This window comes from Canis lupus, chromosome 9 (genome assembly GCF_011100685.1).
Source record: "Canis lupus familiaris isolate Mischka breed German Shepherd chromosome 9, alternate assembly UU_Cfam_GSD_1.0, whole genome shotgun sequence".
NCBI classification, from domain to species: domain Eukaryota; kingdom Metazoa; phylum Chordata; class Mammalia; order Carnivora; family Canidae; genus Canis; species Canis lupus.
The window spans coordinates 13,585,791-13,612,578 of record NC_049230.1 but is presented as its reverse complement, the minus strand read 5'-3'; the positions used below and the strand labels follow the sequence as shown (position 1 = coordinate 13,612,578).

Below are 26,788 nucleotides of genomic sequence, written 5' to 3'. Positions count from 1 at the left end.
AGAGAGAGTGTGTGTGAGAAGCTCATGCCAGCATGTGGGGGGAAGGGGCAGAGGGAGAGGGAGAAAGATTCCAAGCAGACTCCTCACTAAGTGTGGAGCCCAATGTGGGGCTCGATCTCACAACCCTGAGATGAACATCTGAGCTGAAATTCAAGAGTTGGATTTAACCAGCTGTGTCACCCAGGCACCTTATTTTTTAAAATACTATTTTCACAATATCTCTTTGTATGTTTTTATTTTTATTTTTATTTTAAGTAGGCTTCATTTGCAATGTGGGGCTTGAACTCACAGCCCTGAGATTAAGAGTCACATGTTCTACTGACTGAGCCAGCCAGGCACCCCTATTTTCATGATATATAAAGCATCTAAATGTTTTCTACTTATAGGCCATGAGTGAATTTTTTTTCTTTTAGTTGTTAAATGGCAATTCTGTGAACTGTTCAGGAAATAGATAATAACTTTAACTTGGCTTTTTTCAGTGCTTTTCCCTGTTGGTGAGATTTAGGTTCAGCAAGAGACACTGTATGCTCTAAGAACTTGTCTTGGTTTAAAGACCTGGCTCTTAAAAATGCGTGGCAAAAGCCATCTACAGAAGAAGGAAGTTAGTGAGTTGTCTTCTTGCTTAGAAAATAAACTGTATATGCTTTATCCCACCACTTTGAGTAATGGAAAATTTTTGCTTGGCAAAATTGATTTGGAATTCTGCTTTGAATATCTGGAAGTTACATGTTGAAAATTAATTCTTTTTAAATTTGAAAACTCGATAGTACACATTTCTCTACTTTGAGTCTAGTAGGGTATATTAACATTTACATTAAAATTTAATATGACTTAAATATTCTCTCCAGCAGCACCTGGGTGGCTCATGGATGAGCATCTACCTTCGGCCCAGGTCATGGCCCTGGGGTCCTGGGATTGGGTCCTGCACTGGGCTCCCCATGGGGAGTTTGCTTCTCCCTCTGCCTATGTCTCTGCCTCTCTCTATCTTGTGAATAAATAAAATCTTAAAAAAAAAAATATTTCCAAATGCCAATGTTGTTGGTAAATTAAGGACAGGATATATATAGATAATATATATATAGATATATATCTATATCAATATATCTATATCTATGTAGATACTGATATTATGAAAAGTCATAGAAAAATAGATTTTAAAAAATAGTATATTTTTCAGTAAAAGATATTGTTGAGTAGAAGCATCTAAAAATTATGAGGTACTTCTATGTTATTTTGCTGTTTTAACTTTTTATTAGTTTCTTTAGTTTATAGAAAATAGGGACAAACAATATGGGTAAGCTAAGAGATGTTTCTATATATCAATTTTTGGGAAAAGAATGATATTGAATGGATAGCTGAAATGATGGTTTGGGATTACTCTTCAGATTTGTAATTTTATTGTTACTTTGGGCAGTCCAGACTTGTAAAGGCATGGACCAAAATGTTTCCTAAGAAAGGGTGTGTACCTCTGATTTTGGAATTGAGAATCAATTCATCTCATTCTCTTTAACTTCCAGATAAATAGAGCTGTTTTTTTCCTTAAGATTTATTTATTTATTCATTCATTCATTCATGAATGAATGAATGATAGAGAGAGAGAGAGAGAGGCAGAGACATAGGAGGAGGGAGAAGCAGGCTCCATGCCGGGAGCCCGATGTGGGACTCGATCCTGGGACTCCAGGATCGCGCCCTGGGCCAAAGGCAGGTGCTAAACCGCTGAGCCACCCAGGGATCCCCATTAGAGCTGTTTTTAATATATTCCATATTTAGCATGCATTTGTTTATTGCATGCTTCTTCTACATCCACCCTTGTACTAGACCTGTACTTTTTCTTATCTACTCTCAGTTCTGTTAAGGATAATTTTCAGATCTGCTATATCATATTCTTCAAGATAAAACTCTTTGCTTCATTAGAATAGTAACTATGTGGTTGAACAAGGAGGGCACTCCTATCTCAGTCAGTGGGGCCAGGGAAGTTGGGATGCATGTCTTGTGTCTGACTAGTTACTCCATCCTTGAATTCTGTTTGTGGCAGTAGCAGCTCTTCCCTTATGTTATCTTCAAAAAATTAGGTATATGCTAATTATCTTTAATTTTTTCTTCTGAATTTCTCTTAAAATATGTTTATGGCTCCTGCCTGCCACATCTCAGGGTAACAAATCCTACAGGTTTATAATTTCTGTTAGATTTGCTTTGAGATTTATTATTGTAGGAGTGGGAGTGGGTTAATAAGTCAGCTCTCCTTGTATGGTTTTATGAGTATTGATCCTTAACCTGTTCACTTTTCATCTTGGCAGAGTATTTTTCATTTTAGCCTAATCTAGGTTGAAGAAAAATGCTTACCAAGGATGAACTGGCTCAGCTGTCCTGAGCAGCATGTATGTGTGGTTTATTTTTTTAAAAAAATTTTAAGACTTTATTCATGAGAGGCAGAGATAGAGAGAGAGGAAGAGACAGAGACATAAGCAGGCTCCATATTGGGAGCCAAGTGTAGGACTTGATCCTGGGACCGTGATCACACCCTGGGCTGAAGTTAGATGCTCAACCGCTGAGCTACCCAGGCTTCCTGTATGTGTGGTTTAGATGTTAGCAGCTGGTACTGTGGCTGTACTTGGGGCTGAAATGAGGCCCAGGAGTAGTCATGTTCCACATGGGGATCCTCTTCTCCCTCCTCTATTTGAGCAGGGACTCTTAAGGGGCAACTGGGTGGCTCAGTAAGTGTCCAAGTCCCAACTCTTGATTTCAGCTCAGGTCGTGATCTTAGGGTCATGGAATGAGTCCTACATTGGGCTCTGTGTGCGTTGTTTACTTGAGATTCTCTTTCCCCCTCTCCTTTGGCCCCTTCCCCACCCTCCTCTCTCTTTCAAATAAATAAATAAATAAATAAATAAATAAATAAATAAATCTTTTAAGAAAAAAATCTTTGAATAGGAACTCTCAAGACCTAATGACCTTTAAGCACTGTAAGTTAGGTGGGTATTTGAATAGTCTAAATAAGCTTCTTATAAGTGAGAGAATTGGAGGCAGAAGCTTGCTTCAAGTTTAGATGAAGTAGGGGAAGAGAAGTAGTTTTGGCAAAATATGTCTTTTGTAGTCACTGCCCACAGTTCATTTTTGATGTCTGAGCTAATCACTGAGATGAGTAATTTGCAGACTTTTTGATGTTGGCACACATGGTTGTTTTTCAGGATTCTTTTTTCTGTTCCTCCAACTCTCTCCTCTCCTGTAGTATGTTTATAGTCATTAGAAAAATAAATGAAATAAATTTTAACATTGTTAAATTTTTATAAAGATTTTATTTATTTATTCATGAGAGACACACACAGAGAGAGAAAAGCAGAGACACAGGCAGAGGGAGAAGCAGGCTCCATGCAGGGATCCTGGGACTCCAGGATCATGCCCTGGGCTGAAGGCAGGCGCCAAACCACTGAGCCTCCCAGGGATCCCAACATTGTTAAATGTTAAATTGTTTTGAAATTGTGCTACCTGCTGAAAACATTATTTTTAATAATTTCATAAAATCACAGTGGGAGTCATGGCACTGTATAGATAAGACGAGAAAAATAAATACTGTTTCTTATGCCACTTTTCCCAGAAAGCCTGAATACTTGTAGCCCAGAGTAGTATACTTTCTGTATAATTTGCTTTGCATATTAAATAGATGATATAAAAATTTTTTTAAAAAGAATGCTCTATTGTTTTAGGTTTCTTATTATCCTAGTTACTTAAACATCAGTTAAGAATAATTACTGAGTTTTTTTTTTTAATTACTGAGTTTTTGAAGAATGTGAAGATAATATTGATCAAGGCATAGTCTAATTCAGTTTCTTATTTAAAATAAAATTATGAAATATAATGGTCCTACCTCCAAAGAATAGACATCCTTTTATTACATATTATTATCTTTGATAGTATGTAGAGTTCAGTGGTTTTTTTTTTTTTTAAAGGGCTGGTTATTGATTTATCACTATACTATTGCTGCTTCTCTTCACTTTTGAATTGAGGAAAAAAATTATGTACATCCTTGTTATTTTATAATGATTATCATCTGATTTTTAGTGATAGTATCATCTGTTTTAGGAATGTTGGCATTTGTGTAATTTAAATGTTTTTTGTAGCTATGATTTAATGAATCAAAAGGCAGAGCCCAACTTTAGGATGATTTAGGAAGAAAATGTGGTTAGTTTACTTTATGAAACTTCTACTTCTGAGGCTATTGCAAAAACAAATCATCCTCATCTCATCCAGAGTATTGACAGATTGCAGGCCATCCTTAAAACTTGATGATGATAGTTGTATTTATTTTACCATTTGAGAAATAATAAAACTGGCATGTAGAAATACCTTTTCAAGGAGTAAGGCAAGAAATCAGGTCCTTTACATTTGAATCTTTATACTTGATCTTAGCCAGAAGGCTGAGAAGCAATTACATTTGAATCTTTAATAAGACATTAGGATAAACTGTTCTCTAGTTTTGAGAAATGTCTTTTGGATGACTATGCTTATATGTTTGTAATTTATATATAACATGTAAATAAAATCTCTCACTAAGCAGTACATGACAATTATGCATTATTCTCTGATTGCAAAGATAGTACAGGGTAACTTATTTTTGTATTTTGAAGACCAGCTGATTTCTGTTTAAGCTTTTTACTACTTCTTCCCAAAATTTTAACCTAAGTTGTGAAGCCATCTTTTCAGTTATGTTACATTGAAACTGGATCTCGGCCTAATGAGTCAGTCAAGTAACATTTTCCTTGATTAAGCTGCATATTTATAAATAAATATATATTTCACCCAATAGAAAAGTAATATGCACTGCAGATAGAGTGAGGCTACCCAGTGCTCAGAATTTATGTTATAATATATTTCACCCTGTGCTGTGTACTATGCTACATTTTTTTCCCCAGGGATGTCAGAACTTGAACAGTTATTCATTTTGACATTGTGCCCTACTTAACAGTATATTCCAACTGAGGCTAAACTGTATTTTTTGCAATGGCATTTGAATGGTACATCGTATCACATTTTAATGAGGAATTAGCAGTGTTTTTACATGAATATTCTAAAAGATTTTTGTTGTCATAAGTTGACTTTCAGAGAGTTTCACTGTGCTTTACTACACAAGAAAAGACTTAACCTTTCACGGTTTTCTGATTTTCTCTTTCTATAATGGGTGGGTATTGGTAGCAGGAAGAGAAAAGTGATTATTACCTGATAGATTTTATCTTATGGGGAATTTATCCTATTTTCTTCCTGCAGTTCAGATTTCCTTTGACTGAGATTTAAGTTCTAAATGTTAATCTGTAGTTTCAAAATGTTAATAACTATTTTGGTTATGTTCTTATCCTGATGTTAAAAAAAATGGTGTTTTTTTTAAACATGGGTTCCTATTTATGTTATTTTATTAAGCTAGGCAAAAGATTTCTGATATTGGGAAGATTCTTTGTCAAATGGGTTTTTGTATTGTTTTGTTTTTAAAAATTACCAGCTCTAGCATATAAAATGCTCCTACCAAAATGTTGGAGTGTATTATTTGAGAATTTTAATGTTGTGTTCCTTTATAAATGTGTTTTCTGTTTCCATTTAGATCTTGAATACCTGATGCATGCAAAACAACAGCTAGTAACCACAGCTAAGCGTTGGGATTCTTCTTCTAAGACTATTATAGATTTTGAACCTAATGAAACTACTGATTTGGAGAAGAGCCTTCTTATCAGATACCAAATTCCTCTTTCTGCTGACCAGCTGTTTACCCAGTCTGTTTTAGACAAATCATTGACCAAGACCAACTATCAGTCACGGCTGCATGACCTTCTTTATATCGAGGAGATAGCCCAGTATAAAGAAGTCAGCAAGTAAGTTACTTTAGAAACATTTGGTTGTGAAAAACGTCCCCTTTTGATGATATCTTTCATTTTTAAAATGGAGGTGTGCCTAAGAGAAGACAGGAAGTAAAGACTGTTATTCAGTAGCTGTTGTTCATTTCCATAAGACTCTGCCACATGCTAGGTGTGTAAACATGTACTGGAGGTTTCTGTTAATAGTAGTCAGAGTGAGTACTTAGTAAATATTTGCCGAGTAAGTGTACAAAGGCTGAAAGAGACCACATATTTTAAGAATATAATTTTAAGGGGGATCCCTGGGTGGCTCAGCAGTTTGGCACCTGCCTTTGGCCCAGGGCGTGATCTGGGAGTCCCAGGATCGAGTCCCACATCAGGCTCCTTGCATGGAGCCTGCTTCTCCCTCTGCCTGTGTCTCTGCCTCTCTGTGTGTGTGTCTTTCATGAATAAATAAATAAAATATTTAAAAAATATATAATTTTAAGAATGAAATAATTTAGGGGCTCCTGGGTGGCAGTGAATTAAGTGTCTGCCATTGGCTCAGGTCATGATCTCAGGTCCTTGGGATGGAGCCCTTTGTTGGGCTCCCTGCTTAGTGGGAAGTCTGCTCTTCCCCCTTCCCTTTGCCTCTCTTCTTGCTTGTGCTCTCTTTCTCAAAAATAAATAAAATACTAAAAAGAATGAAATGGTTTAAATCTTCAGGAAAACTATTTGGTAATAGTAAAATACCTTTATAACCACTTATAAATGTTTTAACATATTTTACATTTTATCCATATGCCACAAGTGAAGATCAAGAGTAAATTCAAAAGTCTATTTGAGTCATTATAGGAAGAGTAATCTTAGAAATGAAAGTTTGGGGCAGTTAGTTAAGTGTCTGACTTTTTCAGTTAAGTATCTGACTCTTGATTTCAGCTCTGGTTATGATCTCAGGGTTGTGAGATCAAGCCCTGCATTGGGGAGATTGAGATCCTTTCCCTCTGCCCCTCCCCCTGTTCTCTGCCCTTCCCCCTGTTCTCGTGTTCTCTCTCAAATAAATAAAGTAATTAATATTAAATAGGATTAGCTTTTGGAATATATCTAATTTCAAATTAAATGCTTGTAAAATTTACAGAGTTAGAATATATTTTTCATTGCTCTTAACACTTTGAATTATGGTCATTAATGGTCTCTTACAAGACTTTTATTGATTGTGTCCATATGTGGTTCTAAATAAATAGTTAACTTATTAAATAACAAGGACAGTGGCTTGTATCATGTATATTCACATTAATATGCATATATGTTATTTACATGGTCATAGATTCCTTTTCCTTAGTAAAGAAAACATTGATAAAATCATAAATATTGTGATGAAATAGTGTTTAAAAATTTACTAGAATCTTACAAGACTATTTTGGAGTACTATAATAGAAACTCAGAAATTTTTTTTTTAAGATTTTATTTATTTATTCATGAGAGACACAGAGAAAGAGAGGCAAAGACATAGGAAGAGGGAGAAACAGGCTCCACGCAGGGAGCTTGATGTGGGACTCGATCCCGGAGTGCCGGGATCATGCTCTGAGTCCAAGGCAGGCGCTCAGCCACAGGAGCCACCCAGGGGTCCCAGAAAATACTATGTATTAACTTTTATTTGGTTTTAGATGCCTGAGTGGCTCAGCAATTGAGCATCTGCCTTTGGCTCAGAGTGTGATCCTGAGATCTGGGATTGAGTCCCATATTAGGCTCCTCCCCGGGAGCCTGCCTTTTCCTCTGCCTGTGTCTCTGCTTCTCTCTGTGTGTCTCTCGTGAATAAATAAGTAAAAAAAATCTTTAAAAAAAACCCCAAAACCAAATATATTGTTTGTTCAGGTTTAAAAATCATTCCAGATACATTACCTCAGAACTTATATCTAAAGACAATTAAGCTTATGGATTATTACATTAAAAATGAATTTTTAAAAATGGAAATTTGAGGCCCCTGAGTGATTCAGTGGGTTAACTGTTGGACCCTTAATTTTGGCTCAGGTTATGATCTCAGGGTCATGAGATCGACCCCCCCATCAGGCTCCTTGCTGGGCATGGAGTTGGTGGAGATTCTCTTTCTCTCCCTCTCTGTCCCACGTCCGCACCCCCCTTCCCCGCCCACCACATCCCCCCGCCCAACTCTCAGGCTCTCTCCCTCTCTTAAAAATAAAAGGAAATTGGGGATCTCTGGGGGCTCAGTGGTTTAGTGCCTGCCTTTGGCCCGGGGTGCGATCCTGGGGTCCTGGGATTGAGTCCCACGTCGGGCTCCCGGTATGGAGCCTGCTTCTCCCTCTGCCTGCGTCTCTGCCTCTCTTTCTCTATGTCTATCATGAATAAATAAATAAATAAAATCTTTAAAAAAAATAAAAGGAAATTTGAACAGATAAAAGAATGATTACTGTAGCCCTACAAAATTATAGAGGTCAGGTTCTTTTTTTTTTTACATTTATTTATTTATTTATTCATTCATTCATTCATTCATTCATTTATGAGAGACGCATAGAGAGAGGCAGAGACACAGGCAGAGGGAGAAACAGGCTCCCCACCAGGAGCCTGATACGGGACTTGATCCTGGACCATGGGATTACACCCTGAGCCAACAGCAGGTGCTCAACTGCTGAGCCACCCAGGTGTCCCTGAAGGTCAGATTCTGATCAAGAAATTAAATGGATGGGCACCTGGGTAGCTTAGTCTGTTGGGTGTCTGTCTTTGGCTTGGGTCATGATTTTGGGGGCCTAGTTCTAGCCCTCCATCGGGCTTCTTGTTGTGGGGAGCCTGCTTCTCTCTTTCTTTTTGCCTGCCTCTCCACCTGCTTGTGTTCTCTCTCTATCAAATAAATAATAAAATCTTAAAAAAAAATTAAATAGATAAAAAGTTCACTCCAAGAGCACCTTGCAGAGGCTTCTTAAAGGCCATATAAGGGGCACCTAGGTGGCTCAGTGAGTTGAGCTTTTACTCTTGGTTTGGCTCAGATGGAGTTCTCAGGGTCATTGGGTCAAGCCCTGCGTCAGGCTCTGTATCAGGCCCTGTGCTAAATATGGACACTGAGTTCTCTGTTTCTCTCCCTTCCTTTCTTTCCCTCCTCCTTCCCTCTCTCCCCCTCTCCCTCTACCCTTCCTCCTTCTCTGTCTCTTTTTCAAATAAATAAAATCTTAAAAAAACCCATATAAGAGGGACTTGAAAATACCTGCAGCATGAAATGAACACTGGTGACAAACTAAGTTTGTATATTTTTGGAGGAGGGTTATTTGCTAGTTTGTATTAAAGGTATTCAGAAGTTTTGACCCTTTTGATATAGTAATTCTACTTAGGAGGAATCAATCTTGAAGAACTAATCAGAGGTGAAGTTAAAGATGCCTGTAAACAAATTTTATCTTTCATAGAACAGTGAAGAATTAGTAAATTATGATATAGCCATATAATCTGATGTTCCGTAACTACAGTTGTTCCCCCTTATCCATGATTTCATTTTCCCTGGTTTCAGTTAGCTGATATCAACTGTGATCTAGAAGCAGATGATCCTTCTTGAGATCTATCATCAGTGATAATAGCTTAATGCTACGTCACTATGCTTATGTCGTTTACCTCACTTCATCTTATCACCCAGGTATTTTATCATTTCATATCATCACAAGAAAGTGTGGGTACTACACTAAGATATTTTGAGAGAGAGAGAGACGCCCTACATTCACATAGGTTTTTTTTTTTTTTACAGTATATTGTTTTAATTATTTTAAGTTATTGTTGTTAATTTCTTATTGTGCATAATAATAAAACTTCATTAAAGGTATGTATGATTAGGAAAAAATATTATATAATGAGGTTTGGTACTATCCATGGTGCAGTTGCTGGGAGTCTTGGATCATATCCCATGCAGATAAGGTGGACTATTGTATTGAAATTATGTTCTTGAAGACTTTTCAGAACAGTAAAGATACTGATGGTACCATATAAAGAGGAAAATATGCTAGTCATGAAAGTATCTGGTATAATTCTAATTTTGTATGTACATGCACATGTGAATATATTTGTATATAAAAATATTAGAAAACAATAACAATAAAAATAAAAATATTAGAGTTACAGCATTACAAGTTCTAGTTGGTGAAATTATGAGTGATTTTTATGTTTTAATGTGGTTTTCTCTTTTTTTGATGTGTTGTACAATGACCACGTATTACAATTAAAATATGAAAAAGCAAACAAAGAAATAGAAAGGCAGTTAGAACATTATCAGTTGCAGCACTTGATGATCCAGATGTAAAATTGCCCTTAGAGATGAAAAGAAAGATTGTAGTAAGAGAGCGTATAGTAGGAACATCTAAGCTTTCTTTTTTTTTGATCTTTAAAATAATTATTGGCTCAAATAGGGATGTTTACAAATTGAATATAAATCTCTAGGATCACTTTTTATGTGTTATATATGCTAACCACACAAGACTTTGAAGAATCTTAAAGACAGAAAAGAGAATATTGCTAAACGTCTGATGTGACAAGTAGACAGTTACCGCGTCAGAGAATTCTGGAAGTTATCAGTGATTCTCTCATCCAAAGGTAACCCTGGATGTGAATGCTGGTAAATTACACTTCTGAAATTGACTTGTAAAATTCTGTGAAGTACAGCATAGAGTTGGTGCACATACAAAGCAGCAGATCCTCAGTAATTAAATGGAATTCTCAGAGGGTGTCTGTAAGCACATGGACAAGGGACAAATGACAGACATAAAGGATTTTCAAAAATCTTTTACAGAGTAGTTTTATATACTACTTAAAAACTTTTTATTTTTTGTTTTTTCCTTTCCCCTTTAAACTTATTATTTGTATATATTTTAATGTTGCCTTGAATTTAATTCATATTTGATTGTTAATTCTTTAAAAATAACATGAAATATATTTTTAAAATGGATTTGAGAGGGTCTGTATGTAGCTACTAAACTATGCTGTAGTGTAGGAATCAGCAAACTTTTCCTATAAAGGGCTGACTAGAAACTATTAAAGGCTTTGTGGACTTGTTACAGTCTTTGTTGCATAGCTTCTTTGTTTTGTCTTTGTCTTGTTAGTTAAGGATATACAAAAACAGGCTGAAGTTTGGATTTGGTCTTTGGGTCATGCTCTAGTATGTCTGATTGGGTCATTTTACTTGTCTGTTCAGTCACTACCAGTCATCAAAGCAAACCCAAGTCACCATTAGAATGGTGAAGAATGTTTTGTTCCGGATTGAGACTCAATTTAAAGCCGGAGGACAATGGTATGGGTAAATGGACTCCTCCCTCAAATGACCTAGATGCGTGTGTATTGACAGTAAAATGTATTCCGTATGCGCAGGAATGTGCCTCTTTGAGATTTAGTCAGACTTTCCCATGAGTGATAATTTCCTAAGATCAAGAGAATGTATTGGTCAGTTGTGAACTTTGACAATTTAAACAGAATATTGCTATTCTTGAAAGTGGTATCAAGGGAATTTATACTGATTTCTTGCATTTTATTTTATTTTTTAAAATATTTTATTTATTTCAGAGAGAGTGTACATAAACATGGGGGGGGGGGGAAGAAGCAGACTCCCTGCTGAGCAGAGAGCCTGATGTGGGGCTCCATTCTAGGACCCTGGGATCATGACCTGAGCTGAAGGCAGATGCTTAATCGATTGAACTACCCAGGCGCCCCTGATTTCTTGCATTTGTAATTGTAAGGTTTGGATTATATTTTTACATGGTCACCTTAGCATGCCTTCCTTGAAAATGGGATTGAATGAAGTTCTTAAGATTAGACAAAATATATTTTGGCTTGAGTTTGGATGTAGTAATCAGTTTTATCTCTTTATTTTTTTACTTTAAGGAAAGGGATGATTTTCAAAGCAGTCCAGAAATTAAGATTTCTTTTTATATTAAATTTTAGTGTGAGATCTGTGGAGGTGGTAAGGATAGTACTGCATTTCATGTAAGTTTTAGAAAATGCTTCTGAGTTCTTTCAAGATTAAAAGAAAAGTATTTCTCTTGTCTTCAGTTACATGTTGATAAGCATTCAATTATGATTCTACCTTGAAGTGAAATCTATTTGATTCTTAGATGCACATTTTCAAAAGAAATTGACTTTGGCTGAAGCTGTTGTGTCCATTAAACTGTGTATGGACACAGTGGCATGCCTAATCAGGTTGTTGTGGCTTCTCATTGTTGACAGCTGGCATGACAGGCCTGGTATGTGGATGCACATTTCATCATTAAGATGGGTGAGGTGAGGCCTCTGTTGGGTATGCCTCAGTTCTGTTGCTCTGCCTCAATAAACCCAGATATTGGCTTATTACCTTGGTTGATTTTTGTTATCATTCATTTAGTCAGAAATTGTATAAAGTGAAATTCTCTATATAGCTTTGAAATTCTTTTAAAGTTACACTCAAGAGATATAACTATGCCAAGATTGATAGAGCTATATTTCTTTTAGCCAAGTATGATATTAAATTGGTCAAAATTTACTTGGCTGCTATTCCATTTCCCAAAAGGTTAGGAATTACATAAGCTTTAAGGCTGATTTCAAAATGTGACAAGCAATAATGGAAAGATGGTTTTTCTTTTTATTAAGAAATAATCTGTTAATTGTAGGATATATTTTGTAGTCTAGGTATTTCTGAGTTATTAAATCATAAAACTTTACATGTTCTAAATATTTAAGAAATCTTACTAATGTAATTTAGTTTTAGGCTATTAATATTTTAGAAAATTAAATATTCTACTAGCTGTAACTTCTACTGGAAAGTCTATGATGCCTATTAGGTCTGTATCTTGAACAGATGAGGAATCTTCTGGCGGAAAGCTGTATTTCTTAATACTTTTATTTTCTAGTGCCTCTACCTCAAGAGTTTTGTTCCAAGGCACAACTAAATGTCATAAGAGGATTCTCTTGTTACTTTAAGAGTGAGGTGAATTTTTCATGATTTCCTAGTTGTCATCAGGTGTTTTGGAATGGTAGCTTCTAAAATGGATGTAATAATAAAATTTTAATATATTGCCTTAGTTGAGGAAATATGCAATTTCTAGAGTTTGTTAGGGAATAATATAAAGTAGTTGAAATGGAAATATGTTGCCTGGAAAAAATCAGATTATTACAAAAATGTAAAATTAGTTCAATGAACAAAATTTATTGAGTATATAAAATGTTAGGTTCAGATTAGCCACTACTGATTCTAAGACAAAAATGTTATATTTCCTTCTTCTTCAAAAGTTTGCAATCCATGAAACTGATGTATAACTCTGTATGTTAACTAACTGGAATTAAAATAAAAACTTAGAAAAAAGTTTGTTATCCAGTAGGGGAGACAGACCTATAAATACAGAGTTACAATACAATGTAATTAACACTGCAGTAGGAATGCACAAAAGCCCCATAGGAGGACATCTACCCCACATTAGTGGGGAGAAGGAGAAGTGAAGTCAAGGAGGGAATCAAGTCTGCTTTTGGGAACCAGATGGTGTTTAAGCTGAATTTTTATTTATTTATTTTTAAATATTTTATTTGTTTTAAGTAGAGCATGAGAGAGTGTGTGCATGCACACAAGTTAAGGGACAGGCATAGGGAGAGAATCTCAAGTGGCCTTCCTGCTGAACACAGAGCCTATTGTGGAGCTCTGCCTTGCCCCCGCCCTGAGTTCATGACCTGAATTGAAGCCAAGAGTTGGACCCTCAACCAATTGAGCCACCTAGGTGTTCCTTTAAGCTGAATTAAAAACAACAACAACAACAACAACAAAACCCAGGTAAAATTGTCAGATGAAGAAATAGGACAAATACATTAGTTGGAAAGAACGGGACATGAGAATAAGAGCATGGAATTTTGGAGGAAATTGCAAGTTGGTCATCCTAGCTGTAATGGAGGGCTCGTGTATGGAGTTGGATAGGATGGTGAGAGAGAAAGTTGGTTAAACCTTACCCTTAGAGCTAGATAAAGCTACTTATCATCAGATTTCGAGTTTGCAAAGATCCTGTGGTGGTGGTTTGGAGTATAGATTTGAAACCAATCATGTTAGGAGTTTGTTATAGTTATCTAAGTTCAAAACATTAAGATGAAGATAAATTAGTAGGAAGAGGAACCAACAGCTTGGTGAAATTATGATGGGGGATTGAAGGATGGTGACAGACAAAAGGTCCAGGGTAACCTGGTTTCTGTCTTGGACACCTAGGTTGCTGAGAGTGCTATTGTCCAAGATGTGTCATACGTGGAAAGACTGGTTTGGGGTGACAGGAGGGGATGTTGGATGCAGATTGTGTTTTGCTTGTACTGAGTTTGAAGAGCATATAAGTGAAGGTGTCTGCTTGACAGTTGGGTTAACAGCCCTGAGCTGAGAGATCTAGGAGAGAGGGTGACCTCCCTTGATGAGAATCTACAGAGCAAGAAGAGGGCAGGGTAGACTTTGAGCTGGTGGCCAGTGCTTGGGTGGAATATGGAGGAGCTGCTAGAAAGGTAAGACAAAAAGTAGGAGAGTATGACTTTCTGGAAGTCAGTAGAAAAGAAAGCGCAAAGTGATTACAAAGTTTAAAAACAAAACAAGACAATACTGTGTATCACCTTAAGCAACAAAGAGACTATTTCTAAATTAAGAATGCGTTATAAGAAATTTCTTTTAGCTCAGAAAACTTTTAATGACCCTAAATCTCATGTGTGTATGTGGAGTAAAAGGAATGTAAAAATTTAACTGTGTTTGAGGTACTGGGGTGGCTCAGTGGCTGAGTGCTTTTGGCTCAGGTTGTGATCCCAGGATCCTGGGATTGAGTACCACATCAGGCTCCTTGCAGGGAGCCTGCTTCTCCCTCTGCCTGTGTCTCTGCCTCTCTTCTCTCTGTCTCCCTCATGAATAAATAAATAAAATCTTACAAAAAAATTTTTAACTGTATTTGAAAATACAGCCATAGGTTCCTGTTCTTTTTAAAAGCATATATTTTATTACAAACAAAAAAGCAGGTGAACATAGATTATATGTAAATTGGGGAGTATAATATATGTAAACTGGGGAGTATAATATACTTTTATTTTCATTTTAAGACTGATTTTTTCAAATGTGAATTTAGTGCACATTCCAGTCTTTAAAGAGTCAAATGTAACTGGTAAGATACAAACTAGTTTGGATCTATGAAATACGAGAATGAGAAAAATATACTGTGATTTTTAATAATTCCACACATATGCAAATTCTGCTGGTATTCATTTATTTAATCCCCATTTGAGCCTCCTTACTAAATATTAACTTTAGTATGTATTTATACATGTTTTTGAAGTCTTACATGTTCTATTTTTAAGGTTGCTAATGGAACTTGTAAACTCTTGTATATTGCATGCATGAATAGCTATTCAGTTATTTTCCTTAAAGAGTTCTGTAACAGTGTTTCTGTATCCTTGTACTTTTCTGACTTTATTTTTTTTTACTTTGATAATTTAAAGTATGTAAATAGACATTAATTAACATTTTAATATGATTTTATTTATTCGAGAGAGAGACTGAGAATGAGAGTAGGAGGAGGTGCAAAGGGGAAGGAGAAGCAGATTTCTTGCTCAACAGGGAACCTCTTGTGGGGTTCAGTCCCAGGATCATGACCTGAGCCATAGGCAGACATTTAACTGACTGAGCGACCTTCACTGACTGAGCAACCCAGGTGCCCCTTGATATGGTGTTTTTAATTAGATTTGTTTTCCTAATATTGTAAGCAGATGTTAATATTAAGAAAGTTTACAAGGTTTAAAAAAGTTTTTTTTCCTTAAGAATTTATAAGATATTCTTAGCATCATGTATACAAAAGAAGATTTGAAACCAGACCAGTAGTACCATTAAAAAGTAGCCTTTTCCATAAATGGATGTATAGATTTTAAAACAACTTAATTTTTTTCATTCACATACTTTTAAATCTTCTGAAGAAAAAGTAGATGTTCCCTTTCCTCTTTTACCGCTTTGTCTTTTCTTACAGCATCATTTCAGAATGGCAAAGGAGAAAGGTGTCTGTTACTTTAAATCTTTCTTCCACCTCCTACTTCTTGACCATGTAGATCTTGATTTTCCATACTTGCTTGACACACATTCTCTCACACTCACTGCCTGTGAGTGTGCCAGCCATTTCCTGACAAGTTAGCTCTTAACTTCTCTTCCAGTAATTCCTGCATGAGATCTGTCTCAGGGTAGTCACTAACAAAAGTTTATTCTGGATATTATTTGTTAACAGTATTGAAAGAAAAATTTCACAGTTTGAATCTTTTGGTAAGATATACTTGAAAAGTCTCAGTTTAATGAAGGGTTGTAAAAAAAAAAAATGAAGGGTTGTAGTTTCAACACTGCCTTACCTTCTGGCTTTAGGGGATTTTAAAGTTTTTTTTTTTTTTTTTTTTCTTTTAAGATTTTATTTACTTATTTATGAGAGACAGAGAGAGAGAGAGGCAGAGACATAGGCAGAGGGAGAAGCAGGTTACATGCAAGGAGCCCAATGTGGGACACAATCCCGGTACTCCGGGATCACGCCCTGAGCTGAAGGCAGACAATCACTGAGCCACCCAGGTGTCCCGGATTTTAGTTTTAATGATCCCATGGTGTGTTCAAGCAGACTTTTGTATTAAACATGCAATAATATTTTATTTTATCAAAATATCATACTTAGCTTTATTTTAAATGTTTAGGTTTTAAAAATGTTTTCTTCAGTTCAACTAAGTATGTATCTTTATAGCTTGGGTGAGAATTTATTCACTTAAAAAAAGTTTGGTTGTTTCCAGCTTAAATTAAAGGCAGAAAGGTAGTATATGGTTTATAGTGCGATAGAGCAGAATTGACGATGAAGTTTTAGTTTTTTGCATGTTTAGATTTATTTTGTTCTAATCTAGTTTTTTTTTTTTTTATGTTTTTGATGTAAAACATTCAAACTCATTTTCTACTTCTAATTTAGGTTCAACCTTAAAGTGCAGTTGCAGATTCTAGCAAGTTTCATGCTCACTGGAGTTTCTGGAGGTGCAAAGTATGCTCAGAATGGACAACTTTTTGGTCGCTTTAAGCTTACTGAAACACTTTCTGAAGATACTTTGGCTGGACGGCTGGTGATGACCAAAGTCAATGCTGTTTATTTATTACCAGTCCCTAAAGAGAAGTTAGTACAGACCCAGGGAACCAAAGAGAAGGTTTATGAAGCTACTATTGAAGAAAAAACAAAAGAATATATATTTTTAAGGATATCCAGGGAATGCTGTGAGGAACTTAATCTTCGGCCTGATTATGACATACAGGTGTGTTTTGAAGTGAGAAAACTTAATTATGGTTGTCTATAGTATTCTTGTTAGCTGATAAAATTCTTCTGGTTTGGCTTTCCATCTTCTGCCATAACCTGAAGTGCCGTTGACTTTGAACTGTTATGGTGGTGGGTGGAGAATTAGACTCCACTGTCAGAGAAAACCAGTTTGATAATTGACATCTACAAGGTTTCAGTCTTACACGAGGCCAAACTTTCTGATTAGAATTTTAAATCAGTAAATGAACAGATTAAAGGAAACTAAGCCACAACCAGGACAATTCTCATCTGAGGTTGTGTCTGCCTGTGTTCTCTATTTATAGTTCTCTTCTGCCATATGTAACTGGAAAGCCAATGTGTCCTAGGCCTGGTTTTTATCACTTGAGAGATGATATTTCACGATGTTCTACTAATTTCATCGAGTATATTATTCATAGCAATATGGAGGAATCAGATAACCTTTATTTAGATATTAAGTGATTCACAAGTACTTCATTTTCTTTAGATGTAAAATGGGGTTATTAATGATATATACAGCATTGGTACTAGTAAATGAGATAATTTATGTAAAGTGCATATTGCAATGCCTGACACTGTTCTGTTGCTTTTCTCAATGCCTTAAGTAAACAAAGCAAAATTAGCCATAATATTTCTTATTAAAATAGGATTGCACTTAAAAGAATCTCTAAACTTGGCTTCCCAAAAAGGTTATCTCCACAAAATCTTCAAGCAAGCTGCAAGCATTGATGTTTGTGTTCATACATTTTTTAAAAAAATGTTTATTTTGTGTTTCAGGTTGAACTTCAGTTTCAGTTAAATCGATTACCCCTCTGTGAAATGCATTATGCGCTAGACAGGATCAAGGACAATGGGGTTTTGTTTCCAGACACCACTATGACTCCAACCATACCTTGGAGTCCCAACAGGTACAGGAAAGGAGATGTCTCACTAAAGGAAGTCATGTTAATGTTAAGTTGAATCTCTATATCAAGTAATGCCAATATGGTTTTATAAGCAAATTTACCATATTCTCCAGGAGCCATGTTTTAGTGAAGAAAGGAAAGTGAAAGAGTCTTAAAAGGAAACCTTTGATGTTCATCATGTACTTTCTTTACTTTTCCTCAGAGTCTAATTGAGTTCTGTTGCTTTTCTCAACACCTTAATTTGATAGAATGCCAAGTGATTCATGTATATTTCTGAGTATAAGTTGAATGGGAAAATTAGGACCTTTTAAAGTGTCTCAAACAGTTAATTTAAAATGATTTTTGAATATAGAAGATGTTTTTGTAATTTAGGAAAATGGAGAAAGTATCATAGAAGATAATATTTCAGAAACTGCTCTCAGGTTAATGGTTGTATAAATATTTTCCTGCTTAAATTCACCTTGGCACAGCTTTATAAGTGTCTTTATAAGGGTACTTCTGATTTGTTTCCAAAATAACCATGACAGCTGTATGACTGCATCTTTCTTCTCATCCTTTTTCCTGAGTTTTTATCTTCTTGGCCCTTGCTGCTACCCTGCTCATTCCTCCTTTCCTTTCCTTCCCTTTTCTTCCCTTTCCTTCCCCTTTCCCTTTCCTTCTCTGTTCCCTTTCCCTATCTTCCCTTTCTTTCCTTTCTTTCATCTCAATGGCTCTACACAATAGAAGTTTGTTTATTTACTTATCACCTGTGTAAATCCAGTCCTGGTCAGGGGGCCCTGCTCCACCACTGATGGAGGCCCTAGTATCTTCAGTAAGTGGTTACCACGGTTTCATTCTTTGTGTTGACATGCAGCTGGCAGGCAGGGGAAGAATGAGCACAAGGGATCACATAGGAAATTTTTATGGGCCAGGCCTAGAAGTGGCATATATCTCTTCCCCTCACATTCCATTTCTTCCAGTTCTAAAAGTAGAACAAAGCACAGTATGCCTTACAACACAAAAACCAAATCATTTCTCCCTTATTTTGCTTCCCCTGACTATCTGTTTCCTATTCTTTTTACTGCCAAACTTCTCAAGCAGGAGGAGTTTATATGTTTCCACTGTACTTTATACTCATCCTGTAATCTGTTTTCCCACTTCCTCACTCTCCTGAAAGTAATCAGTGATTTACTAATTATAAAAGTCCAGTCTTCTCATTTCCCATTTGATTCACCTTCTCTGCACTCACCCCCCCCCTTCTTCCATTTTTACAGCCAGTATGTAATTTAGAGCCGGATTATGTAGGTAGCCTTCTGGTTGGTCTTCTGTCCGGCAGTTTATGTTTCTGCTCTCTGGTCCAATACACATATTTCTTCCACAATTAGTTTGCTAAAATAATCACTTCATTTTAGTGATTATAAATCTCTGAAGGTGTCTCTTTGATATGTGGATAGTCTGAGCAGCTGAACACCATCCTCTTGTTATGTGGTTCCTTTGACAGGGCTTTCCAACAGTAGCTTCAGATTTATTTTATTTTTTTCTAGTTGACTTCCCCCTTACCCCTCTAAATACCCATGCTCTAGTCATATTGAATTACCTTGAAGTTTGTTTAATTGGCCCTATACTTAATTTCTTACAATTTAAAAAAATTGTGGTAAAATTTACATAACACAGAAAGTAGCCTCTAAACTACTTTTAAGTGTATATGCTTCAGTAGTATTAAGTATATTCACATTGTCATGCATCTTCAGAACCTTCTCATCTTATGAAACTGATACTTTATACCCAATAAACTCAGAGAGTCCCCCTATACCATTTTTATCTGTAAATGGTTTTCTCTTCCTGAAGTAATCTTTGCCCAATACTGATCTATTTATCTACCTGTTCTTTAAGATTTAATACAGTCCAAATGTTCTGACCTTCAAGGAGATGAATCTGACTCTTTCATTTCATTATTCCAACAAAAATTTCTCGAGTATCTGCTGTGTGCTAGATTCAGTCACTTTTGTGCTTTTCAAGCACAATTTATCTCAAATGAATTTTTGTCACTTGTGTACATTTCTCCTGTTTTCATTATAGTCTGAGCTTTTTGAAGGAAGAGACCATGTCTCATTTATCTGTAAATCCTTAACAGTCTTACATGTTATTAATATATGACGTATTTAAGTTACTATGAGTTTCAAGTTTAGGAATGCCTGGGTGGCTCAGCAGTTGAGTGTCTGCCTTTGGCTCAGGCATGATCCCAGGGTCTGGGATTGAGTCCCGTATCCAGCTCCCTGTGAGGAGCCTGCTTCACCCTCTGCCTGTGTTTCTGTCTCTCTGTGTGTCTCTAATGAATAGATAAATAAAATGTTAAAAAAAAAAAAAAGTTTCAAGTTTAAAGAAGGAAATTAGGGTTTCAAATGTGAGAGCATATCAGTAAACTTTTAGGCATGTATTTGATACGTTTACCTCTGAAAATTATATTGTATGTAACAGTATATTCAAATACTACTGACTGCAAGTGTTAACTACAAAAGTAAGTAAGAAAATGTCAAGTAACAAAAAACTTTTGAGCAGGAAGAGATTCCATACCCCCGTAATTTAATGGTAACTAAAAGGTGTCTTTGGAGTATAGGAATATACTGAGAAACTATTAGCCATTTAAAATCTTTTCTGGGATAAGGTGGAATAAAGATAGATAAATGAAGTTGAGAAATTATTCTCGAGCATGTGATCTGTAAATTAATTATGAAAATATATTAGACCAGGGGAAAAAGGGACTTTGAATCAATGTGGTTCAAGGATTAAATAATTTTTATTCAGAATGAGCTTGAAGAGACTATATTATTTTAAACTGTGAAAATCAGGATGTCTTACCAGCATATGTATTATAAGTTGTCTTTCCTTTATTGAGCAGGTGGTACACTAAAGACAACTTGTGCCCATTGGCCTCCCTCATTCATCACCGGAAATTATAGATGGTTTCTGGTCTGCTCTGAAGCACTTATTTACACTGAAGCAATTGATAAGTAGAATGGACTATAAAAATAAAGAGATAATGTATTAGAACTATGCCTATAAATTTGTCATGAATGTCTTAGATTTATACTTTTGTATATAATTGTCTCATAAGTTCTTTGAAGTCACTAAATTTGAAGGATTAGAGTGTTTTTTTAAAACTTTGTTTTTGAAAGTGTGTATTGATGGAGTAATGTGTCATTTTTTTGAGATTCTCAGAGAATGTAGTAATAGAAACTAACATTAATTGAGCACTTATCGCTCAATTATTTTTCTGAACAGCTTCCATATATTGTCTCATTTGACCTTAGAATGACCATCTGTTGCATGTTGTTATCTCCATGTATAGATAAAGAAGCCACTGGGGTCAAGTATGAATGCAAATAACAGTTTATTGAACTAACTGTGGCTTAAACAAGTAGAGATAGAAGCCCAGAGGCAGATGGTCTAGGACTTGCAAGGGCTCCATAGTACCATCAGGGACTGAAGTCTCTCCTCCTCTCTGCCATGGAGCATGTTGGTTTTATTCTTTTTGTCTGTTACTTCTTGATTATAAGGTGGCTGCTGCAGTTTTGTTTACCAGGATCTCATTCTAGCCAGGTGAAGGAGGAAGGCAGAGGGGCAAGAGGGCTTTCTCCTGTTAAGGCTTTGTGTTTTGTGGATGAACAGAAGCCCTTCTCAGGGACCTCTTTTTTTTCTTTTTTTTAAATTTTTTAATTTATTTATGATAGTCACAGAGAGAGAGAGAGAGGCGCAGAGACACAGGCAGAGGGAGAAGCAGGCTCCGTGCACTGGGAGCCTAACGTGGGATTCGATCCCGGGTCTCCAGGATTGCACCCTGGGCCAAAGGCAGGTGCCAAACCGCTGCGCCACCCAGGGATCCCTCAGGGACCTCTTCTTATAAGCTCATTGACCAGAGTTGGAGCTCCAGAAGAGGAGGCTGAAAAATGGAGTGTTTTAGCTGTCTAGGCTCAGTAGTAGAGGAAGGCAGAGGAGATGCCATGAATGATTTGAGTTTCTCCAAATACATTATATGTAGACTTAATGATCACTTAATTTCCTCTTTTACAGAAAATGGAACATTGCTAGATGCTGGCAGAGTTATAAGTACATAGGCTCTTTAATGAAGAGAGATATTCTTTGAAGTAAAAAGCTTGAGTTTTAGTGAATGGTTTCCAGGAAATCTAGTGCAACTGGTCAGAGTACTTTTGTTTTTTACTTAAAAATCTTAAGTTTCAGAGAAATAAGTAATGGTATGTTTATGTAGTCAAAGTTTATTTTCTAAAGTTTTATATTTCCTTGGGGACTTTCATTTGTTTGAAATTATCTGTCAATATATAGCATTAGTTATAATTTTTTAAAACTGAAAATATTAAGATTTCCCATGAATGACTAGCTTCTTATTACAGTAGAGGACAGCCTCCAAGAGAAGGGATTTTTCTGGTCTAAACCATGTTCTCTTCATGTAGGATTGTTTTGTAGGCATTTTGAATGTAAATTTTTTAAGCATCCCTTTATACACCCTTCCTATTTTGGATCACATCGCTATCATTTTTACCATAGTTGTTGCAATATTTAGTATTTTAATTGTAGTTGTGAGAAAGAATGCTGTTGATTCTCCACTTGGTTTGATCCCTTTTAGCATCTGCTGTTCGTTTAAATCTTCAAAACTTAGCCAAGTCATAGAAGGGACACTCGTAAGATAGATCCCATTACAGCAGCCATTTGTGCTACTATGACAGGTGTTCTCTATGCTGAAAAATAGAACAGATGTACATTATGTGTATGTGGGAAAATATTAGAAAACATTTCATATTGTTTCGCCTTTGATACTTTTTTTTTTAAAAAGATTTTATATGTTTATTTGAGAGAGAGATAGTGACAGAGATAGTGAGAGAGCACAGGAGAGAGCAGGAGCTGGGAGAAGAGGGAAAAGCAGGCACTCCACTAAGCAGGGAGCCTGACTCAGGGCTTGATCCCAGGGCTGTGGTATCATGACGTGCGCTGAAGGCAGACTCTTAACCAACTGAGCCACCCAGGCACCCCTCTTTAAAAAAAAGCAAACAAAAAACTTATTTTCTGAATTAAGAATGTTGTGAATGTTTATGTTTTTAACCAGGAACACACAGGTTTTTCTTTGCCTCTTGTTTTATTTTATTTTTTTTAACTTTTTAAAAAAAATTTATTTATTCATGAGACACACACACAGAGAGAGAGAGAGAGAGAGAGAGAGAGAGAGAGAGAGATGCATAGACACAGGCAGAGGGAGAAGCAGGCTCCATGCAGGGAGCCCGATGTGGGACTCGATCCCGGGTCTCCAGGATCACACTCCAGGCTGCAGGCAGCGCTAAACCGCTGTGCCACCAAGGCTGCCCTGCCTCTTGTTTTAAATTTCACTAAAGAGAGCTTTCAGGGGACTAGAATTTGAAATTCAGTTTGTCTCCTTTTTACATTTTACTGATGGTACAAAGAAACGAATACTGATTTATTAACAGAAAAAGAAAGTTTTTTGATCTTTTTATGTAACAGAGGGAAATTAATTTTTGAGACTTTGCCATTACTATTTATAGACTTGGTAGTGGCTAGACTAGGAGTGTGTGCTTTAGTTATCAAAATCTCTTTGCACTTAGAATAGGACACAGTAATTAAAGCGAATTTTGATCTACATGGTGAAGCACCCTATACCAACTCTGTTGGGTAATTTTCTGAAAAGAATAAGCATTTGTTTTTGTAGATGCTCTGCTTCTTCAGTATTTTTAAGGGTTCAGTAAAATTTAAGATTCTTTTGTTTTGCTTATTTATAAGATGGATGCGTTTAAAATAAATTTTTATTTTCTATAGACAATGGGATGAACAGCTGGATCCTCGGCTAAATGCAAAACAGAAAGAGGCTGTTCTGGCCATTACAACTCCACTTTCAATACAGCTGCCTCCTGTCCTCATCATTGGACCCTATGGGACGGGCAAAACGTTCACTCTAGCTCAGGCCGTCAAGCACATACTCCAGCAGCAAGAGACGAGGTGAGATGGTGGTATGTGTGCTCCAATTTCATCAGTAGGGCACAACCTCTGTTCTTATTGTGAGTACAAAGCTAAGGATAGCAAGACCGTTTAATTCAGCTTGGGAAAAAAAGACCCACACCCAAACCCCAAAGGACTAAAATTTGAATTCTTTTAAAATATACTGTTAAAATATTGGCACTTTTAAATAGCCATTAGAACTCCCAAGTCTGCTACGAAATTGTAATATATGCTAGAGCCAAAGAGTTGGGTGCAGGAAAAAAGTTCTGTGTAATAGATTTAAAAATAATTTGGGGGAGCTTATTTCCTTTACAGCTTAAAGAGTAATACAGTTTTCTGAAAACATCATTGAATAAAACGTTGAAGAATGCTGAGTAGGTTGAGGGAAATGTATGATATTAAGATGGCCACTGCTTTTGTTTGGTATTATACTGCTTGAGTAGTTTTGTGTTTTATCATTCTTTTTATTTGCACCATTTATTTCAGCAGGATCCTCATTTGCACCCATTCTAATAGTGCTGCTGACCTCTACATAAAGGATTATTTACATCCATATGTAGAAGCAGGCAATCCCCAGGCAAGACCTCTCAGGTATTTTTTAAGGCTTATTATGTATCTGTATCATACTTTATTATTCTTAAGAAAAGGTGTCTGTAAAGATTTTAGTACCTTTGAGAACATGAAATCTTTAACTATATTGACATTTGGAGGTGATGCCTTTTGAAGCAGTCATTTAAAATCAAATAAAAATTAAAAAAATCTTTGATCATTTCTTAAACATTAAGTAAAGAGAAAGACATCCTTTTTTAAGTTTTGTATATAAAAATGTTGTTACAATCTGAGCAGATTTTGATGTGTACCTCTAAAAGCTACTATGATGAAATAATATAAAAATGATTTATTTAAATTAAATTTAATTAAAATTCTAGGATATTTTGCATGGCAGACTAGTCATGCAGTAGATATAAAATTTTGACCGTCATCATGCAGGTAATTTCATAGAAGCTACACTTTAGAGGAGCATGAAATACAGAAATGATTACTACAACAAAATGTAATTGGTATTTACAACTTTTTGCTATCATTTAAGAGACAAAGTATCAAAGAAAAGTTTATGTTGATAGAGAAAGGTTGTCTTGAGTGTATATGGATATGAAATGTACTTAAGTACAGATTGTGGGGAATAAATCCTTTTCTTCAGAAAACAATAAAGAATCATTAAATGGTTGTTTATTACACCATTTGCTTTCATTGTTATATGAATTAATGTTTAGTTTTGCCATTTTACAAACTAATATGTCATGCCCTATGTTATTCGAATACAATTACTGCTTACAAATTAATTTCTAACCACACTTTTGAATCATAATCCACTAACTTTTTATTTCTAGTTGAGTCCAGGCATGAAAAAATGAGATTATGCTATCTAATTCTTAATAACCACAACCAAAGCTGTTTGAATGATTTTACAATTGCATTAAAAAGAACAAATGAGAAAAAGGTGGTGTGGCCTGCTACACAGGTTTTTATGCCATACTTTGTTTTCACTCTGGAAGATAAATTAGAGCAGAAATAATTATTTTAAGTAGAATCCAGTTATATTTAATAAGAAAATATCACATATGTACAGTCACTACAAATGAAAATGCATTTTATCAGTGGTTAAATCATAAGTAACTAGTTTGCTTCAGATTCTAATCTTTTTTAGTCTTAAGTAAAAACTCAGGCTAGTAGCAGTTTTGCCATGAGTGTTTTTTAGTGGAGGTGTTTGTTTTGTTTGCTTTTATTATTGGTGTGTGTGTTTATGTTTGTGTATGTGTGTGCTATGTAGGAAGTATGACAGCTTCAATTATCATAGTTTGGCTTGGAAGCAGTGGAGTAAAAGCCCCCTCAAATCTTGATTGATTTAGGATTGATTTAGGATTGGTCATTTGATTTTTGGGGCTGAAGAGCTGTTGTTGATAAACATTAACATCTACCATGTGACTAGCATTATGTTTAACTTTTCCCACTTAAAATTATGTTTTGGAGGTTATAATCCAACAGGTTATAATCCAGTGTGTAGAATAAGAAGTTACGTTTTAATAGGGTATATGTATAGTTGTAATGGTCTAGATACAGAAACTTGCTCTCTAGCAGAAAAATCTCACCTCTCCTCAAGCTTGAAGAGTGGTTTATTTAAATATAAGTTTCAAGTTATTCCATTTAGTTAAATGGAATGAAATAAGAAAGGCTTGATTTTTTTCCTAAGTATTTTCTTTTTGTGGCCCTACATTTTCACCACTGTATATCTCTTTGAGAATGGTGTTAAAAAAAAAAAAAAGAAAAAGAAAGGAGAATGGTGTTAACTTGTAAGTGTATTCCCTAGGAGGGCAGTGCATTGAATTATTAAAATTTATTAGTGCCATCTGTTATTACATTTACTCAGATTAATTTGTAATTATCCTGAGGGATGACAAACAGAGGTATGGGAGGGGTGGGATAGAGGAAATTAGCATGGTGCAGTCCTCTAGGGGAGATTAGTTTTATCTGAATTGTCCCAGGATGCAGGGGAAAGAACACAAGGGGGCACTAAGTGTCTACACGTGACCTTGAAGGTGTGCTGTCTGTGGCATAAGACCCATGAAGAAAGAGTTTGCCTTCTACATCTTGTAGTCTGGAGTGGGACTGGTAAATGCCGTAAAGTGTGAAAATGGTCATAAACATTTAATACAGTAAATATGTTTAAATATGTACACTTATGGTTGAAATGTATAAAATTCTATTGCTT

General features: G+C 35.8%; 1 protein-coding gene across 5 annotated transcripts in view; it reads left to right on the top strand.

The window, feature by feature from the left end:
* HELZ (helicase with zinc finger) overlaps positions 1-26,788 on the top strand; it is a 165,625-nt gene that overhangs the window by 64,127 nt on the left and 74,710 nt on the right. For 4 of the 5 annotated variants that reach the window (XM_038546813.1, XM_038546814.1, XM_038546815.1 and 1 more), the window contains 5 exons: positions 5,591-5,858; positions 16,760-17,093; positions 17,891-18,021; positions 23,839-24,018; positions 24,505-24,609. In XM_038546813.1, coding sequence (XP_038402741.1) covers positions 5,591-5,858; positions 16,760-17,093; positions 17,891-18,021; positions 23,839-24,018; positions 24,505-24,609 — 1,018 coding nt within the window. The remainder of the gene's footprint in view (positions 1-5,590; positions 5,859-16,759; positions 17,094-17,890; positions 18,022-23,838; positions 24,019-24,504; positions 24,610-26,788) is intronic. The other variant, XM_038546817.1, reaches the window with a different exon arrangement.